General features: G+C 35.0%; 1 protein-coding gene across 1 annotated transcript in view; it reads right to left on the bottom strand.

Annotated features, from left to right (window-relative positions):
* Window positions 1–4,424: 4,424 nt before the first annotated feature.
* The window catches only part of Adamts20 (ADAM metallopeptidase with thrombospondin type 1 motif 20), a 153,269-nt gene continuing 135,546 nt past the window's right edge, over window positions 4,425–22,147 (bottom strand). Inside the window, exons 38-39 of the mRNA XM_027934237.3 lie at window positions 6,936–7,040; window positions 4,425–4,514 (exon numbers count right to left, since the gene is read on the bottom strand). Of these exons, the coding sequence (XP_027790038.3) occupies window positions 4,425–4,514; window positions 6,936–7,040 (195 nt within the window). The remainder of the gene's footprint in view (window positions 4,515–6,935; window positions 7,041–22,147) is intronic.

Genomic DNA, 22,147 nt, shown 5'->3' with positions numbered 1-22,147 from the left:
GTTTTGGTGATCACCCTTTTCATTTTGAGACATGGTCTGTCTAATTTGCTTAGGGCCTCAATAAATTGCTGAGGCTGGCTTTGAATTTTTGATCCTCCTGCTTCAACCTCCAGAGCCACTGGGATTACAGGTGTGCACCACCGTACTCAGCTGTGACAAGAAATTTTTAAATGTTTTAAATCATATCCACATAAAACTGCTTTACTTTTATTTAGAAATGTTTGCTCCCCACCCCTTTTCTTTTTGGAGGAGTGGGGAAGGTACAGAGGAGAGGCAGAAGAGGCAGGAAGTTGAAGGGATTAATTTCCAATGGTCTTCTTTTTCTTAAGGAAAAAGAAAGTAATGCTCCCTACTAAGAATTTGGGGCAAAAAATGAGACAAAATATTTAAGTAAAGCAATAGTACTTTGAAATAGCTGCTATAAGGAAAAAGCCAGGAAATTACAACATCAGCCTCAGACAGAATTTTTCTTTTTCTTTCCCTCATTTGATCATAACATTTAAAAAGCTCTTCAATTTAAAAAACCCTAAAACAAAATTTGAAAAACTTAATGAACAAGCAATTCTCAGAAAAAGAAACCTCACAGTATATACAAAAGGATCTCCTCCACTCTAGCAATCAGATAAATATAAATTCAGACAATGAAATATTATGCTATATCCCATTAGATCAGGAAAAAAAAAGTTATATGTCCCTGAGAATGTGGATAAACTAGAATTTTTATATCCTGCCAGTGGTCATTTAAATTGACTTAACTAATGAAAAAATGTTCAACATCTCTAGCAATCAGGGAAATCCAAATCAAAACTACACTAAGATTTCATATCCCTCCAGTTGGAATGGAAATGATCAAGTATACAAGCAACAATAAATGCTGGCAAGGTTGTGGGGGAGAAGGTATACTTGTAAATTCTCCATGGGACTGCAGACTAGTACAACCACCCTGGAAAACAGTACAGAGTTTCCTCAAAAAACTAGGGATAGTATACCACCATATGACTCAGCTGTTCTATTCCTTGGTGTTTTCCCAGAAGATCTAAAATCAGCATATTATAGTGATACAGCCACCTTAATGTTATAACAGCACAATTCACAATAGCTAAATTTTGGAATTAACCCAGATGCCTGTCAATAGATGAATAGACTAAGAAAGTCACACACACACACACACACACACACACACACAATGGAGTTCTACTCAACCATAAAAAAAAAAAAAAGAATGAAATTATGGCGTTTGCCAGTAAATGGATAGAAATGGATACTATCATGATAAGTGAAATAAGCCAAACTCAGAAACTTACAGTATGCAGAAGCTAGAGTAAAATAAAAGAAAGGGGAGGGAAGGGTAGGATAACAAAAAGTACCAATCAAATATAAATTAATAGATGAGCAAGAAGAAGTCTAGTAGAGGAAGAAGAATGGGAGAAGAAGAGAAGATGGGAGAGAAAAAGGAGAGGGGAAGGGGGGACCACAAACTTAAGTCCATTTCCATGCATGTATGAGTTTGTTGGGATGAACACAACTACCACGTATAACAATAAAGAAAGATGATGATGATAGATATAGATAGATAGATAGATAGATAGATAGATAGATAGATAGAAAGAAAGAAGATAGATAGATAGACAGACAGACAACCATTTCAGGGAGTACTTTGGCAATTTATATGGAGGTTGAAGATGGTCGGATATGTCACAGGGAAGACGTGACAGATATGTCTGTTGCCTGGTTTGGGAAAGGATTGTAGGCCCCCACCTATCTCCCAGCTTCACACCCTCCTGCCCTGAAGATGGGAAAGATTTCTGTGTCCTAGGTCTGATCATGTGATTGTGTTCAGTGAATAGAACCTAAGTAGACATAAGCACTACTTGTGTGGACATACATATTGGAAGCTTTTTTCTGCCTTCCTATCCTTTGACTTTTGTCATAGGAAGAGTGTGCACCAGGCAGAAGTTGTTTTCCATACCCACTGCAACAATTTCTTTTTTTTTATTGGTTGTTCAAAACATTACAAAGCTCTTGACATATCATATTTCATATATTAGATTCAAGTTGGTTATGAACTCCCAATTTTACCCCAAATACAGATTGCAGAATCACATCGGTTACACATCATTTTTACATAATGCCCTATTAGTAACTGTTGTATTCTGCTACCTTTCCTATCCTCTACTATCCCCCCTCCCCTCCCCTCCCATCTTCTCTCTCTACCCCATCTACTGTAATTCATTTCTCTCCTTGTTTATTTTCTCATTCCCCTCACAACCTCTTATATGTAATTTTGTATAACAATGAGGGTCTCCTTCCATTACCATGCAATTTCCCTTTTCTCTCCCTTTCCCTCCCACCTCATGTCTCTGTTCAATGTTAATCTTTTCTTCCTGCTCTTCCTCCCTGCTCTGTTCTTAGTTGCTCTCATTATATCAAAGAAGACATTTGGTATTTGTTTTTTAGGGATTGGCTAGCTTCACTAAGCATAATCTGCTCTAGTGCCATCCATTTCCCTGCAAATTCCATGATTTTGTCATTTTTTAGTGCTGCGTAATATTCCATGGTGTATAAATGCCACATTTGTTTTATCCATTCATCTATTGAAGGGCATCTGGGTTGGTTCCACAGTCTAGCAATTGTGAATTGTGCTGCTATGAACATCGATGTGGCAGTATCCCTGTAGTACGCTCTTTTAAGGTCTTCAGGGAATAGTCCGAGAAGGGCAATAGCTGGGTCAAATGGTGGTTCCATTCCCAGCTTTCCCAGGAATCTCCATACTGCTTTCCAAATTGGCCGCACCAGTTTGCAGTCCCACCAGCAATGTACAAGAGTACCCTTTTCCCCACATCCTTGCCAGCACTTGTTGTTGTTTGACTTTAATAAAACAACTTCTTAGAATTCCTGAAGTGATTTTATGCATAGAGACTTGTGGTGAGGGATTCCTTTCTTACATGTAAGGACAATGAAAACAAAGTGCTAAATCACCACACAAATATTTTTATTATTTAAATGTTTATAAATTACAAGATTTTAATTATGAATGAAAACATTTCTGGAAAATGTAACATTTCATATTAATGTTTGTTACTGGTTTAAGGCACATAGTGCATAATACTTCTTTTCTGATACAGAGATCCCCAAATGTTTATTTAACCACATTGGCACAAAATTGCTTTAGCACCTTACGTGGTACAATATATCCTTCATAAATGTTTGGGGATAAAACACTTTGTGGGTAAAATGAGTACACCAGTATCTTGTAAAATTCTGTTAGTGGATTCTGTTTATTTTATTTTATTTTATTTTGGTTTACAGAGTAGGTTGTCATAGATAAATATTATTAGTAACCTGTCTTTTTAAGTTACATTATTACATAATACACAATTCTAAATTATTCACATAAAATACCATAATGCCCAAGAATTTGACTCTAAACAGTTAATTTTTATACTGCCCTTTATTTTCTGACATTAAGAAACCTCCAATATAAAATAACTTGACATTTCTTATAAAATTTGGTGTCTTAAAATATAATTTTACTTTTACCAAAATAAGATCTTTAAACTTTCAAGAATTTCTACTTTTCTATTTGGTTAATAAAATATAGTACATAACTTTGAAAAAATAGATTTTTAAAGACTAGATATATAACATATACAAGGGTTATAAAGGCATAAGAGTATATAAACAGTTTAAAAAGAACATGTTGCTCTTATAAGTACAATTGAATTAGAGGTAGGTTTTAAAAATCAAATTCTAATATATCATATCTTCTCTATTATACCCACAAAATTTTATGTTTAGTATTTAACCCAAACACAAATTCTTAACACAAAATTTGTACCACATTTTTAGGACTTTTTTTTTCCATTGAAGCACCATAATCCCCAATTAAAATTAAAGGAAAAATAAAACAAGGTGTCTAATCTGTATCAGCAGAAAGTATAGTGGCTATGTACTTCTTTGATATAACTATTTATTTGATATTCACCTGACAGTTTTAATAATGTTTATAGTAGTTTTGTATACATTTTCCCGAATTTAAACTTATTCCATTTCAAGAAATAGAATAAAAACCTCATTGTACAATAGGATATTGAGGAGGTTTACATATATGTTTAACAGTATGACATAATTGTGGTCCAGTGTAAGCTGTTAACAGCACCGTTGTCTGGCATAATTCATCACACATGCTTGGATTCCCTATCATAAATTATGTTCTTCAAAGTGATCCTGATGCATATATCTGTTCGTTTTGAAAGCCTTGAAAAACTCAAGTGATTTGAATCCATGATGAGCACCTTGAATAAAAGACAGACATACTGGACATGGAAATCGCAGGAAGAGAGAAATAAAGAAATGAGCACCAATTGTTTGCATGTTCCAGAAAAATCTCTCCCCATTGGGGCATACTTCCTACTTCTGAATGTTCATATCACTTGAATTGGGAGCCCAGTAGTCATGTGAGGAACACACTTTCCACAGAACCCTCCACATCTACCATAGACTTTGGTTCCATCCTGAAAATAGGAAGAGACAGAAGTACAGGAGAATATTATACAAGTTGGTTTCCATGTGCACAAAGCAGAATATGGAAATGTTTTGTATCATGTCACTGAACTCATTAGTTAAGGTGTCTAACAACTGCCTTTGATATAAAAAATCAGGTCATTTCAATATTAGTTCAAATTGGTGGTCATGGCAAAGTTAAAATTAGATAACCTAAGATTCTGAAAGTTATATTAGATAATAAGATTCATTTTAGCTACTTGATGATTGTAAACCACAAAATAGACACTTCATCACAATTCATATATTTTTCACCAAGGTATCTGCATCATTGAGTCATTAAAGCCTTTCCCAATTTTCTATCCAATTGTTACATAATTTTATATAAGATTCTCTTAAGTTAATTAAAAGATATTATACAATATTGACCTTAAAGGTAAAGAATTCATATTCTACCCTTTTACTGCCTCATGAAGCATTGCCATGGAGAAAAGCACAGAAGGTGATGAAATGGAGGGGGGAAAGCTGGGCTGAGAGCAGTAATCACAATTAGAGAAGAACTAGAAAGAGATGCTTGAGTAGAGTAGTTCAACGAGTGGGTGAGGTAGGCGGGGATGGGTCTAAGCAGAAGGTCCTCTCAGATGACTCTGTCTTCAGGACCCGAAGTCAAAAGACTAAAGACGTTTTTGTAGAATGAGACAAAAATAGATCGAACTCCTTTCATTTCTTAGGGAGGTAAGTTTTTGTTGTTGTTTTTAGTCTAGGTAGGAAAGGAAGAGTAGAGAAGGCAATTTTTGGTTCTTGGAACACATTAAAATGGAAATTGCTAGAGACCAGGTGTTTTAAAGTTGCCTTTCCTTTCAAAGGCTCATTTAACTCCAGAGAATCTGAGTAAGCAGAGAGCGAATGACTGTGAAACCTCAATTTTGTATACTTCTCTATTTCCAAGCACATTGTTGAAGTAAAAACTTAATCTTGATTGAATTTACTGACTAAAGAAAATATGTTTGCATTTCCATAAGTATATTTGGGTTTGATAAGGTTCGATTTTATACCAGGCCTGGGATTTCAAAAAAGGCTTTTATGTGGAACATTTTGATTGAAGTACTTCTCCATAAATTAAATAAAAAACAATCTTTAGAAAAAAAGTTAAATAGGAACAAAATGAATGATTTTACTAAATATTTACATCTTCTGATGACTTCAGCCAGGATTCCAGTCTTTACATTTAACCAAAAGATATCTAAAAGCTGCCTACAAGGTTAGAAAATTTCATTGAGCTCTCTACATTTATACTGCTCAGGATATACCTTAAATAAGTAATTAATTTTTCCTATTCTTTTGCCCAAAAGGATTAAACCTAAATATGCTGAATAAATGATTTAAAATAGTCATTTTTGAAAGCCTACTATATTACCCATAAAAGAAAAATAATAAACAATTAAATTATTTAATTATTAATTAAAACATAATTTTAGAGTCTTCAGAAATAAAATATTTTAAAGGTTATATGTGAGAATATTGCATTTCATATTCAAATAATATTCATATAAATAAAATATAACAGAAGTCACTTTTATTAAAATAAATAGAGTAAGCACGATTTGTTTCTGGTAAAGATTACATGCAAAATGGTGAAAACACTCATAACCTAGATCCAGATTCCGTGTGGGTGGAGCCAAGTTACCCAAGGCACTGTAAGTACTGGAAGGCATCTCTTGAAATGTACATGTTAGTATACCTACCAGCTAAAAATTAAGTGGATTCTACTTTGCATAGTACTTGTGCTATTGTTCAAATAACTATGAAAATAAATTATAAAAATAGTTACAGCTACATGCAGAAGTACTATATAATTTTACTTATATAGTTAAAATAACAGTGTTATCTATATAAAGATAGGGAAATATGAGTAAGACATAAATACTCCTTATTCTTGAAATCACTGTGAAGGATATTTGTTAGATGACAAATGGCTTCAACACTTCATCACTAAATCAAAGCAGTGAAGTAAATAAACCAAAAATTTACCCTCACTTTGAAATATTAAACACTATAAATATCTAATAATTAAAGTGGAATTAAGACCACTATCTCTGACTGCAGTATCTGCATGTGAAGTCATGATCTTCAAGCCTGAGAAAGACAAAGTCTGCATGTCCTCACATTTGGTACTTCATGTTAAGATATCTATACCCTGTGTATGGATGAATTTTTGTGTGTGTGAAACCTACAGTTGTACCGCAATAAAAATGAACCCAATTTCACTTTATAAATGGATGTTGTACCCCATTGTATGTCATATACTCACTATATACAACAACTCTCCAGTCATTAGCTCCATGAAATTTAAATTTGAGGTAGAGGACCTTTACTGCTGCTTTGCAGCAGAGAAATAGCTCCCACAGGCTCTTTGGTTGAGCAGGACTTACTTGGGATCTGTGTATTGTGACAGAGGCATACCTCCCCTGAGCAAGCCACTTCGCTGTGCTGGATATCTTCATCCCGGTTCCTGCCAAGTTAATGCTGAACTGTCCCTGGATTGTAAACAAAGCAAAACAAAAATAGATGGATTCATAAACTATTTAACAATGTTCTGTTCTGGAAACATCAAATGACTCAAATTACTTTTTCCAAGGGTCTTCTTTTATAAAATGAAAAATATTGATGCAACTTTATTGTCTTGAAAATGAGCCAGTTAAGGATCTTAAAAAATTGATTACCAGTGTCTTCTCAATTACAAATGATGACAAAATTAATACCATAGTGTTTCTTTGCTGAAGTTCAACCCCACATAGGATTCTACAGCTCGACAAGCAGAGCTAATGGCTCTGTAGCAGTTGGCAAGTCCCGACAGAGAGTTATCCACAGGGACTATCAATTGCTAGACTTCAGTACTCCTCTTGTTTCAGTTCCTTCCTTTCCTCTCTCCCTCCCTCCCTTCCTTCTTCCCTCCCTCCCTTCCTTCCTTCCTTCCTTCCTTCCTTCCTTCCTTCCTTCCTTCCTTCCTTCCCCTGCTCCTTTAGTCGCTTAGGACCTCTATAAAAAGCTGAGGCTGGCTTTGCACTTGCACTAACTCCTCTTGCCTCCGTCTCTGGAGTTTCTGGGATTACAGGTGTGTGCACCACACCTAGCTCCTATTTCAGTTTTTGATTTCTCATCGCAAATTCTTGGCTGTTACAACTGTTTCACGTATTTTCTGGAACCTACTTTCCTTTTTATGCTAAGAATATTACTTCTTTACCTACCACACAAAACTACTGAATGTGGGATTTTCATCTTGGCCATTATGTCCTTTTTAAGTTCCCAGAAGTGTACCTGAATATGTGATGCCCATATAAGACCATTGTGTGGGTCCCCTAGTGGCTTTGTGACATTATTATTTTCTAATACAGAGATCATTTTATGTCGAAATATTTCAAACTATCTTTGTTAAAAAACTTCAAATAACTGTGTGAAAAAGATAGACACTAAAATGAGTAACATCTTATTTACATTATCTTAATTCATCCAACTACCAATATTCAGTATTCATGAAAATTCAGAGAAATACTAAGGCATTCTTAGATCATGTCATAATATTCCAATGGCCTAAATCTCACAAATCTTGAGCAAGACTGTAATGGAATATTGAAGTTTACATTATGTGAATGAGAATATGATCTTGTCATGAAAGTTAAGGCTAAATAAACATTATATACATTTATAATAAAACATTAATATTGATAAACCAATTAAATATTAGTTTATTAATTTAAATTTTTTCACAGACCTATATTATATATCTCATTTAAAAATGAAACAGATTCAAATACATTTATAGTACAATGACACAAAATGGAGAATTTTTATAGCAGAAATAATCAATTTTAGACAAATTCCAAAGATTTATTAAGTACAACATCATTTGGTTATGAAATTTAGCATATGACTTATCTGTTTGCTTCATTTCTATATCCCCAGAGCAGGACCTAGGTATTTAATAGTGATTCTGAATGAAAGAATTAGATGCAGCATTATAAATATTAAATAATAGCAACATAAAAGCAAATATATAAACACACATATAGACCCATCAGACTTCATCCTGATAGATGACCCTAATACTAGACACAGGAGCATTTTAGGTTGTAGATATTTGAATTTGAAGAGCTAACTCCTAGGATAGATTATACTATCTGGTACTTAATCTGACATAGGTTTTGCACTGGTTACCTACGGACCCCATTCTCTCACAGACAGACTTCTCACTAAATAAAATTCTTCAACAATGGAGATGTATTCAGTGATGTTGGGGTGCTGTAACCAGGTAATTGCTGAGGGCCATACAGCGTTAACACACCTGACACTCATTCCACACTTCCATCATTCTCTACCTCCTTGTTCATGAGGCCTGGAAGCATCCAAATGCTCACACACTGGAACGGAAAGGAGAAAGTCCCAACTGACTGCTTAGAGGATTAGGGGGTCTTTAATCATTGGTCTAGAAATATCTACTACTCCATTTCTGTGGACTCATTTTCATGAGATTTACTTCTGTTCTTAGTCATTTAAAAAACTACATGCTACAATCTCAAAAAAAAATTGAATAATTTATTTGAAATTTGGGATGATGTTGACAGAGCTAAAAATACATTATATCCATTTGTTCAAAATAAGTTGAATGGTAGACAAGTGTCAAGTAGTGTAAGAGTTCAAAGTTCTCACTTTAAATCTGGTAAGTGAAAGAGCATAAATATATAAATGTAATGCAGTGTAGAGAATTACAGGTGCTGTAAGAAGGTAGTGGGACATTCCCGTGGAACTCCAGAAGTAATATTTGAGTGAATAATATTAATTACTTCAATTACAATACTTTATTTAAGATTAAAAGTTGAGCCTCTTTAAGCATGATCTTTAACCAAAAAAAAAAAAAAAAGTTCTGCCTGGGAGTTGCTAAATATATATGCTATTTTAAAATAGATCTTATTGTGCGTATTTAAAGTATTCAACATGACACTGCATGGTACATATAGATAGTAAAAAGGTTACTATAGTGAAGCAAATTAACATATCCATCATCTCTCATAACTACCCTTTTTTGCTTTTGTTTTTGTAGCAAGAGCAACTAAAGTCACCTCATTGAGAATGAATCCTGAATACAGTTTGAGCTATTACCTATAGACTTAAGCTGAACATCAGATCACTAGACCTGTTCACCTTCCATATCTGCTACTTGTACTTTTGGCCCCTGCCTACCCATCTCCTCTCAACCCCCACCATTCGCGGTAACCACTCTTTTGTTCTCTGTGTAACTGAATTTTTGTTTAGATCCATATATAAATAAAGTCATACTGTATTTTTTTCTTTCTAGATCAAGATTGTTTCATTTAGCTTAATGCCCTCCAGGATCTTCCCCACTGTAGAATACAGGTAGATCCTCATTCTTATTCTTATTCTTTTTTTTTGGCATCTATCTATCATTTATCTTGCAGTTTCTTTATCCACTCATTCACTAATGAACACTTAAGTTGTTTCCATGTCTTGGTTGTTTTTTTACAGGACCGGTGATTTCATTTTCTTTCAGGATGTGTCCAGAAGAAGAATTGCTAGAACATATGACAGTTATACTTTTAATTTCTGTTGTACTTTTAATTTCTTTAAAAAATTCCATACTACTTTAGATAATGGCTGAATCAATATACATTCCCACCCAAAGTGTCAGAGCTCCCTTTTTTTCTATACTTTCACTGACATTTGTTGTCTTTTGACTTTTTGGAGGTAATGGGGATTGAATCCAGGGTTTTACATGTAATACACAAGTACTCTACCACTTAGCTATATCCATAATCTTTAAAAAATATTTCATTTGGAGACAAGGTCTCCTCATAAGTTGCCCTAGCTAGTCTCAAACTTGTGATCCTTCTTGTCTCAGCCTCCCAAGTAGCTGGGACTCTATAGGCTTCTCCTATTGTACCTAGTTTTATTTTTTTAAAATATTTGTTTTAAATATTTATTTTTATATGTAGTTGGACACCATACCTTTATTTAGTTTATGTATTTTTATGTGGTACTGAGGATCAAACCCAGGGCCTCATACATGCTAGGCGAGCGCGCTACTACTGAGCCACAACCCCAGCCCCCAAGCTTTATTTTTTAACAATGCTAACATAACAGTTGTGAAGTGATATTTCCTAGCAGTGTTGATTTGTATTTCCCTGATGATTGGTAATGCTGAGCTCCTTTTCATATGATTGTTGGTGATTCATATGTATTCTTTTGAGAACTGTCTGTTCAGATCTTTTGCTCATTTTTTAACTGCATTACTTAAACAAGTAATTACCTAAACAGCTGTTGAGTTGTACAAGTTCTTTATAAATTTTAGATATTACATTTTATTTTATTGATTGTTTCCTTTACTGTGCAGAAGCTTTTTGGTTTGACAAAGTCCCATTGATTCTATGGCCTGAGATAATGTCTAGCTTTTCGTGTTCTAAAAGTTTTATAGCTTCTGGTCTTACATTACATTAAGGTATTTTATATATTCTGAGTTTAATTTTGTGTATGGTGTAAGATAAGGGTCCAATTTCCTTTTTTCACTTGTGCAAAAACAGATTTTCTGTATCACTTATTGAGAACCCTATCCTTCCCCTTCATGTCTTCTTATTTCCCTTGTCAAAATTTGTTGACAGTATATGTTTAGATGTATTTTGGGACTCTCTTTATTCTGTCCTACTGGTCTATGTGTCCATTTTTATACTAGTACTATACTGTTTTGAATATTATCATTTTGTAATAGAATTTTAAATCAAGAATGTGATATATCCTGTTTTGGTTTTCTTCTCAGAACTGTTCTAACTATTCTGTCTTTCCTTTTTCTATACAAATTTCAAAAATTTTGTTTTCTCTTTCTGTGGGAATGCCATTGGCATTTTGATAGGGACTGTGTTGAATCTGTATATTGCTTTAAGGAGCATAGATATTTCACTACTAATATTTCTTCAAGTCCTTGAGCACAGGATATTTCTTCCCTTTCTTTGTGTCTGTATCAATTTCTTTCATCAGTGTCTTATGATATTCAAGGACGAGATCTTTACCCTCATTGGTTAAGTTTATTCATATGTTTTTTGAGTTTTCTTTGATGCTACTGTAAATGAAATTATTTTCTTGATTTCTTTTTCAATTAGTTCAATATTTGTGAATAAAAATGCTACTGACTTTTCCAGGTTAACTTTGTATCCTCTAACTTAACTGAATTTACTTATTGGTTATAACAGTTTGCGTGTGTGTGTATGCATGCAGAATTTTTGAAGTTTTTTATTATAGAAAATTAGGCAATCAATAAATAAAGACAGTTTTATTTCATCCTTTCCAATTTGGACCTCTCTTTTTTTCCCTTGTTTTATTGCAAACCACAACAACAGAGAATGGAGTAGTGTTTGCTAAGAGTTAGGTGGGAGGAGCTGTCTAAGTCTAAAAGGGAAGTAGGGAGAAGATATTTGAGGTAAGAGTACTGTACTGTATTCTGATTATGGTAATGCTAACATGAATTTGTACATATGTTAAAGCTCAAAGAACTGTATAACAAAAAAGAAAAAGAAAACAATTTTTCTGTATGATATTTTAAAACATATAATAAAAAATGTGAAGGGGAGCAACATCTGTTTTAAAAAAGGAATTTTTAATGGGTTGCCAAACAATGCCCAACTATCTGCTATATGTATGGAATATACCTAAAGCAAAGGGACAGCTAAAAATAAAAGGGTGGGTAAAATGAACAAATAAATAAACAAAACAAAACATGAAAACAGGTAAATGGACATAAAAGGAGAGCAGGAATAGATCCTGATACGGGTCAAAAAGACTTCAAGTTTTAAATTACAGTACCATGACAAAGAGCTGGTAAAAACCATGATCCATATAAAACAGTTCACACGTGACTATTATGCATCAAACAGTACAGCAACAACTTATGGCAGAAACTAAGAAATGCAAGGAGACATAGAGAGATATACCCTAAAAATAGGAAAATTTAATATACCAGTTTTAATACCAAGACAGATCAAGTAAGGCAAAAAGGGAGAGAAAAGTTCTAAGCAATATAATTTAAAAATACATTTTATATATGTATATATAAATATGTTGTATGTACATATTTTATGTATATGTATATATACACACATATGTATATGTGTATGTATATATATATATATATATATATATATATATATATATACACGCACAAGTATACACACACATGTGTGTATCTGTGTATTTGTCAGTGCAAGGGAATGAATCTACAGCCTTGCACATATTAAGCATATGTTCTGCCATTAGGCTAACCACCCAGCCCCTGGCAGATCTTATATATTAAACTACTCACCTTGATAATAAATAATATATACTCCATAGATTTAATACACTGACTATACATACTCAAAATGGGTACTACCTATGATCCATGGGTGTTGGTTGAATGTGATTATTTCTCTTGCTCTATATAATCAAATATTAATTATAAGTCAACTAAAGAGATGCACATTAAGCTTTTTAAAATTTCTGTGGCTTTGTGGAAAGCAAAGAACATTTACTTTTCTTCACTTTTGACATATGCATTTGAAAGTCACATTACACTCTTTAACTTCATCTCACATTGCAATGTTGCAAAGTTTATTTTCCCTAAAGAACACCATATGTGTCCATTCTCTTTTTATCATTCATGTCCCGAGGTATTCAGTCATAAGCAAACATAGAGGATGTGGTTTTGATGAATCCCAAACAACAGAATAAGTTCTTTGTAACATCAAACATCTGGAGGGTATTCATGCAAATGTTGTATAACTTAACACAGAATCTGGTTTATATATTTGAAAGAACATCTCCCAAAACACTGGGCAGTTTGTATTTTTGGTAACAGTAGCCTAAGGCAGATAAATACAAACTGAATATAAATGGACATAGCTCCTTTCGACAGCACACATCTATGCCCAATAACATGTAATCTTGTAATGGAGCTCTACATTCCAGAACTGTCTCAAAAACCATGTGAGGAAGATAACACATCCTGATGGGCAAAAAGAGGGCCTTTTTATTGCTGGTTCTGCCTATAATTTTTTCAAGGATCTTAAACAAATTGGTAACATGGAATGTCTCTCTGCAACTATAAGCTGGAATTACACAGTTTATAGATACATAATTTTCTCAAGATATTTTAGGAAAAAAAATCAGGTTACCATAAAATCAGAGAAAGGGAGTTAGAAAGAAATGGAAATGGTTATCTTATTTAAAAACCTGATTATGCAAATGCCTTTAATCCAGATTCTACGCTCATCAAGAAATGATTTTTGTTTACAATAATTTATTTTGCACTAAGATATTTTCTAGGGGGAAAGTTCACGAAGTGAGATAAAAAGAATTTTGTTTCCACTTAACAATTAAAGAACTTATCCTTTTATCAATCCCCTGTAAATTTTGTTGATGTCTCATTTGACCAGACCTTACTCAATTCAATATAAAATAATAAAGACCAGATTTCCAGAACTTGGTCACCTTTCCAAAGAAATAGCATCAGAGAAGTCTTGTATTAACATACTGTTCACATATCTAGGTTGTGTTGTCAATTTACTTCTCTCCAATCAAATAAATGAAATGATCAAATAAGTGATCAGAAGGCATAGCTTAAAAGATGGATGGATTGTTCGACAAAGTTGAGCAGTCAGAAGATGAGTTGACCATTGGAGAATGAACATCCATTTAAGAGAATCAAGATGGAAGTTTTGTCAACAAAAGAAATGTATATATCAGGGAAAACACTATTTAGAATGTTAAAAGTTTTAAGTTAGACAACTTTAACTTCAGAACATGAAGAGATATCCAAAGAGACAATGCCAGGCTTCAGAAGCAGAAGGGGAGTCATGGGAAGGACGGATCTAGGAATGAAACTGAATGATATAGATAAAAGATAAAAGAGGCACCAGCTGGGAGGCAGTTTTTATCACCACATGCATAGAGTAGGAAATTGGGGGGAAAAAGTATGGAAGTGAGTTGAGCTAACTAGTAATAAAGATTGAATGAGAGTGTAGGATTCTTCTGCAAAGTTACCCATCTTTCACTAAGAGAGGAAGAACTTTTAGAATAGCAATTTGAAGGAGCCCATGGGCATTCTCTCTGGCAATAACTGGTGAAAATTAATATATATATATATATATATATATATATATATATATATATATATATTCCCTGAAGAGACTCTGCAATGAGCGAAACAAGCAAAATGCTTAATAGTTTAAGAAAGATTCCTCTTGGAGTCTTCCCTAAGCTCCAAGATTGACCTATAAACCACCCTGGTCAATGAGGAGTATTTGGTGTCCACAGGATGTTTTTGAAAGACTAGAGCAATTATCTAGCAATAGTGAAGACCAAATACTGAGAATTATGTCAATAAAGATGGATCAGCAAAAATCTCCATGAGGAGTCAGGGAAAGATAACTGAAGAGAGCCCAGCCAACACCACTGTCATTCCTGGGGGAAACAGCAAGATCAGGATAAGTATGTGAGCCCAAGGATGTACTCTCTGAAGTAAAACATCAAAGGGGTACACTTCAAGGGAAACAGAATCCACTGAAACAGTCCAGCCAAGTAATTAAACAAATATACACACCAGCAAACAATAATAAGAATTCCTAGATGGGAGGGGAAAACGGTATCCACAATTTCTAAAGTATTGTATCTAAAATATTTAACTTTCAACAAAAAAATACAAGACTTATAAAGAAAAACTGGAAAGGATGACATATACTCTGGGGTAAAAGAAAAGAGTCTTTGAGAGGTATGTGATCTCAGATTGAGAAAAGAGGTATGTGATCTCAGGTTGAGAAAAGATCAGCTACTATAAACATGTTTAAAAAAAGAAACTAGGCTTTAAACAGTAAAAAAAAAAAAAAGGATGGCGATAATGTCTCATCAAACAGAGAATATCATTACAGATACAGAAATTCTGTTTTTTAAAAATAGTTTTAGTCACCCGGAACAGGCCCAGCGGCCCGCCGGCGTGGTAGTCACGTCACCCCAATTGGAGTAAGGGCAGAGCAGAGCCGCACCCGCGCCCGCAAGGTAGGCAGACCTGCGACCGACCGGCAGAACAGGCCCAGCGACCCGCTGGCGTGGTAGTCACGTCACCCCAATTGGAGTAGGGGCAGAGCAGAGCCGCCTCCCACGCCCGGAAGAGGCCCAGCGACCAGCCGGTGTGGTAGACACGTCACCCCAATTGGAGTAAGGGCAGAGCAGAGCCACCGCCCGCGCCTGCAAGGTAAGCAGACCTGAGACCGACCGGCAGAACAGGCCCAGCGGCCCGTCAGCGTAGTAGACAGATCACCCCAATTGGAGGAGGAGCACAGCCGCCGCCCGCCCCTGCAAGGGAGACATTTCAACTATACAAGAGCAATATAAATTTTGGGGGGAAAATTTCAATAACACAACAGTTTCACCAAGCAGAAAGAAACACGAGCAGTATGAAAAGACAAGGAAAGAAAGGACCACAAGCAATGCAGGTCAACTCAACTTTAGAAGAGGTAATAGCTGCAGCAGATGGAATGTCAGATAAAGAATTCAGGATATACATGCTTCAGATGATCTGGAGTCTCAAGGAAGATATTAGACAGCAAAATCAGACAATGAAATATCACTTCGACAATGAATTACATAAACAAATCCAAGAAGCAAAAGATCAACTATACAGGGAGATAGAGGTTATAAAAAACAAACAAACAGAAATCCTAGAAATGCAGGAAGCAATAAACCAACTTAAAAACTCAATTGAGAATACTACCAGCAGAGTAGAACACTTAGAAGATAGAACATCAGACAATGAAGACAAATGAAGACAAAGTATTTCAACTTGAAAAGAACATAGACAGCTCAGCAAGACTGTTAAGAAACCATGAGCAGAACATTCAAGAAATATGGGATAACATAAAGAGACCAAACTTAAGAGTCATTGGGATACAGGAAGGTATAGAGGTCCAAACCAAAGGAATGAGCCATCTATTCAATTAAATAATACGAGAAAACTTCCCAGACTTGAAGAATGAGACAGAATCCCAAATCCTAGAAGCCTACAGGACGCCGAATGTGCAAAATCATAAGAGATCCACACCTAGACACATTATAATGAAGATGCCCAACATACAGAATAAGGAGAGAATTTTAAAAGCTACAAGAGAAAGGAAGCAGATTACATTTAGGGGCAAACCAATCAGGATAACAGCTGATCTTTCAACACAGACTCTGAAAGCTAGAAGATCCTGGAATAACATATTTCAAACACTGAAAGAAAATGGGTTCCAACCAAGAATCGTGTATCCAGCGAAATTAAGCTTCAGGATGGAAGATGAAATTAAAACCTTCCACGATAAACAAAAGTTAAAAGAATTTGCAGCTAGAAAACCATCTCTTCAAAACATCCTCGCCAAAGCATTACAGGAAGAGTTAATGGAAAATAACAATGAAAACCACCAGTGGGAGGTAGGACAGTAAAGGGGGGGGGAATAATCAAAGAGGAAAACAAACCATGTTTAGTAACAGAAATAAACAAATATGGCTGGAAGAACAACCCATATCTCAATAATAACCCTAAATGTTAATGGCTTAAACTCACCAATTAAGAGACACAGGCTAGTAGAATGGATCACAAAACAAGACCCAACAATATGCTGCCTACAGGAGACGCATTTGATAGGAAAAGACATACATAGACTGAAGGTGAAAGGTTGGGAAAAATCATATCACTCATATGGACTTCGGAAACAAGCAGGAGTGTCCATACTCATATCAAATAAAATAGATTTCAAGCCAAAGTTAATCAAAAGGGATAAAAAGGGACACTACATACTGCTCAAGGGAAACATACACCAACAAGACATAACAACCATAAATATATATGCCCCAAACAATGGTGCAGCTATGTTCATCAAACAAACTCTTCTCAAGTTCAAGAGTCTAATAGACCACCATACAATAATCATGGGAGACTTCAATACACCTCTCTCACCACTGGACAGATCTTCCAAACAAAAGTTGAATAAGGAAACTATAGAACTCAATAACACAATTAATAACCTAAACTTAATCGACATATATAGAATATACCACCCAACATCAAGCAGTTACACTTTTTTCTCAGCAGCACATGGATCCTTCTCAAAAATAGATCATATATTATGTCACAGGGCAACTCTTAGACAATATAAAGGAGTAGAGATAATACCATGCATCTTATATGATCATAATTGAATGAAACTGAAAATCAACAATAAAAGAAGGAAGGAAAAATCGTGCATCATTTGGAGAATGAACAATAGGTTACTGAATGATCAATGGGTTATAGAAGACATCAAGGAGGAAATTAAAAAATTCTTAGAGATAAATGAAAACACAGACACAACATATCGGAATCTATGGGACACATTGAAAGCAGTTCTAAGAGGAAAATTCATTGCTTGGAGTTCATTCCTTAAAAAAAGAAAAAACCAACAAATAAATGATCTCATACTTCATCTCAAAATCCTAGAAAAAGAAGAGCAAAACAACAGCAAAAGAAGTAGAAGGCAAGAAATAATGAAAATCAGAGCTGAAATTAATGAAATCGAAACAAAAGAAACAATTGAAAAAATTGACAAAACTAAAAGTTGGTTCTTTGAAAATATAAATAAAATCGACAGACCCTTAGCCATGCTAACGAAGAGAAGAAGAGAGAGAACTCAAATTACTAGCATACGGGATGAAAAAGGCAATATCACAACAGACACTTCAGAAATACAGAAGATAATCAGAAATTATTTTGAATCCTTATACTCCAATAAAATAGAAGACAGTGAAGGCATCGATAAATTTCTTAAGTATTATGATCTGCCCAGATTGAGTCAGGAGGATATAGACAACCTAAACAGACCAATATAAATTGAGGAAATAGAAGAAACCATCAAAAGACTACCAACTAAGAAAAGCCCAGGACCAGAAGGGTATACAGCAGAGTTTTACAAAACCTTTAAAGAGGAACTAATACCAATACTTTTCAAGCTACTTCAGGAAATAGAAAAAGAGGGAGAACTTCCAAATTCATTCTACAAGGCCAACATCACCCTGATTCCTAAACCAGACAAAGACACTTCAAAGAAAGAAAACTACAGACCAATATCTCTAATGAACCTAGATGCAAAAATCCTCAATAAAATTCTGGCGACTCGGATACAAAAACATATCAAAAAAATTGTGCACCATGATCAAGTAGGATTCATACCTGGGATGCAAGGATGGTTCAATATACGGAAATCAATAAATGTTATTCACCACATCAATAGACTTAAAAATAAGAACCATATGATCATCTCGATAGTTGCGGAAAAAGCATTCGACAAAGTACAGCATCCCTTTATGTTCAAAACTCTAGAAAAACTAGGGATAACAGGAACATACCTCAATATTGTAAAATCAATCTATGCTAAGCCTCAGGCTAGCATCATTCTGAATGGAGAAAAACTGAAGGCATTCCCTCTAAAATCTGGAACAAGACAGGGATGCCCTCTCTCACCACTTCTGTTCAACATAGTTCTCGAAACACTGGCCAGAGCAATTAGACAGACGAAAGAAATTAAAGGCATAAAAATAGGAAAAGAAGAACTTAAATTATCACTATTTGCAGGTGACATGATTCTATACCTAGCAGACCCAAAAGGGTCTACAAAGAAACTATTAGAGCTGATAAATGAATTCAGCAAAGTGGCAGGATATACAATCAACACACACAAATCAAAGGCATTCCTGTATATCAGCGACAAATCCTCTGAAATGGAAATGAGGACAACCACTCCATTCACAATATCCTCAAAAAAATAAAATACTTGGGAATCAACCTAACAAAAGAGGTGAAAGACTTATACAATGAAAACTACAGAACCCTAAAGAGAGAAATAGAAGATCTTAGAAGATGGAAAAATATACCCTGTTCATGGATAGGCAGAACTAACATCATCAAAATGGCAATATTACCAAAAGTTCTCTATAGGTTTAATGCAATGCCAATCAAAATCCCAACGGCATTTCTTGTAGAAATAGAGAAAGCAATCATGAAATTCATATGGAAAAATAAAAGACCCAGAATAGCAAAAACAATGCTAATCAGGAAGTGTGAATCAGGTGGTATAGCGATACCAGACTTCAAACTATACTACAGAGCAATAGTAACAAAAACAGCATGGTACTGGTACCAAAACAGGCGGGTGAACCAATGGTACAGAATAGAGGACACAGAAACCAATCCACAAAACTACAACTATCTTATATTTGATAAAGGGGCTAAAAGCATGCAATGGAGGAAGGATAGCATCTTTAACAAATGGTGCTGGGGAAATTGGAAATCCATATGCAACAAAATGAAACTGAATCCCTTTCTCTCGCCATGCACAAAAGTTAACTCAAAATGGATCAAGGATCTTGATATCAAATCAGAGACACGGCGTCTGATACAAGAAAAAGTTGGCTACGATCTACGTACTGTGGGGTCGGGCTCCAAATTCCTCAATAGGACACCCATAGCACAAGAGTTAATAACTAGAATCAACAAATGGGACTTACTCAAACTAAAAAGTTTTTTCTCAGCAAAAGAAACAATAAGAGAGGTAAATAGGGAGCCTACATCCTGGGAACAAATCTTTACTCCTCACACTTCAGATAGAGCCCTAATATCCAGAGTATACAAAGAACTCAAAAAATTAGACAATAAGATAACAAATAACCCAATCAACAAATGGGCCAAGGACCTGAACAGACACTTCTCAGAGGAGGACATACAATCAATCAACAAGTACATGAAAAAATGCTCACCATCTCTAGCAGTCAGAGAAATGCAAATCAAAACCACCCTAAGATACCATCTCACTCCAGTAAGATTGGCAGCCATTATGAAGTCAAACAACAACAAGTGCTGGCGAGGATGTGGGGTAAAGGGTACACTTGTACATTGCTGGTGGGACTGCAAATTGGTGCAGCCAATTTGGAAAGCAGTATGGAGATTTCTTGGAAAGCTGGGAATGGAGCCACCATTTGACCCAGCTATTCCCCTTCTTGGTCTATTCCCTAAAGACCTAAAAAGAGCATGCTACAGGGACACTGCTACATCGATGTTCATAGCAGCACAATTCACAATAGCAAGACTGTGGAACCAACCTAGATGCCCTTCAATAGATGAATGGATTAAAAAAATGTGGCATTTATACACAATGGAGTATTACTCTGCATTAAAAAATGACAAAATCATAGAATTTGCAGGGAAATGGATGGCATTAGAGCAGATTATGCTAAGTGAAGCTAGCCAATCCCTAAAATACAAATGCCAAATGTCTTCTTTGATATAAGGAGAGTAACTAAGAACAGAGTAGGGACGAAGAGCATGAGAAGAAGATTAACATTAAACAGGGATGAGAGGTGGGAGGGAAAGGGAGAGAGAAGGGAAATTGCATGGAAATGGAAGGAGACCCTCAGGGTTATACAAAATTACATACAAGAGGAAGTGAGGGGAAAGGGAAAAAAAATACAAGGGGGAGAAATGAATAACAGTGGAGGGGGTAGAGAGAGAAGAGGGGAGGGGAGGGGAGGGGAGGGGGGATAGTAGAGGATAGGAAAGGCAGCAGAATACAACAGACACTAGTATGGCAATATGTAAATCAATGGATGTATAACTAATGTGATTCTGCAATCTGTATACGGGGTAAAAATGGGAGTTCATAACCCACTTGAATCAAAGTGTGAAATATGATATATCAAGAACTATGTAATGTTTTGAACAACCAACAATAAAAATTTAATAAATAAATAAATACAAAAAAAGTAAGTAATAAATTGCAAAACTGAAAAAAAATAGTTTTAGTTGTAGTTGTCACAATACCTTTATTTTATTTATTCATTTATAGGTGGTACTGAGGATCAAACCCAGGGCCTTGCACATGCTAGGTGAGCGCTCTACTACTGAGCCACAACCCCAGTCCCAGAAATTCTGTTTTATTAAAAATAGCTAAAAGGGCTGGGGATGTGGCTCAAGCAGTTGCGTGCTCGCCTGGCATGCGCAGGGCGCTGGGTTCAATCTTCAGCACCACATAAAAATAAAATAAAGATGTTGTGTCCACCAAAAACTATAAAATAAATATTAAAAAATTCTCTCTCTCTCTCTCTCAAAAAAAATAGCTAAAGGAGAATTCTGGAGTTGAAAAGTCAATAACCAAGGTAAATTAAATTCACCAAGGGGGCTCAAGCAACAGATTGTAGCTAGCAGAGGTATTGGAAAATTTGCAAGATATCAATAGCAATAATCCAAACTTAAGAACAGAAGGAAAAAATGGAATAAAGAAAAATAAACAGAACATCAGAGAAATAAAGAGATACCATTAGGTGTACCAAAATATGCATAATGAGAGTACCAAAAGGAGAGAAGAAAGAGAAAGGAGCAGAGAGTTACATGTGAAAGAAAATAGATTTCAACTTTGAAATGTATTAATCTATACATCCAGGAAGTTTAATAGACTGCAATCTGAATAGATACTAAAGTTTGAAACCAAATATATCACAGAAAAGATGCTGAAAGACAAAAATAAAAAGAAAATCCTAAAGCACCAGT

Source organism: Marmota flaviventris, chromosome 3, assembly GCF_047511675.1.
Source record: "Marmota flaviventris isolate mMarFla1 chromosome 3, mMarFla1.hap1, whole genome shotgun sequence".
Lineage (NCBI taxonomy): Eukaryota > Metazoa > Chordata > Mammalia > Rodentia > Sciuridae > Marmota > Marmota flaviventris.
This window is presented reverse-complemented; position numbering and strand designations above follow the sequence as displayed.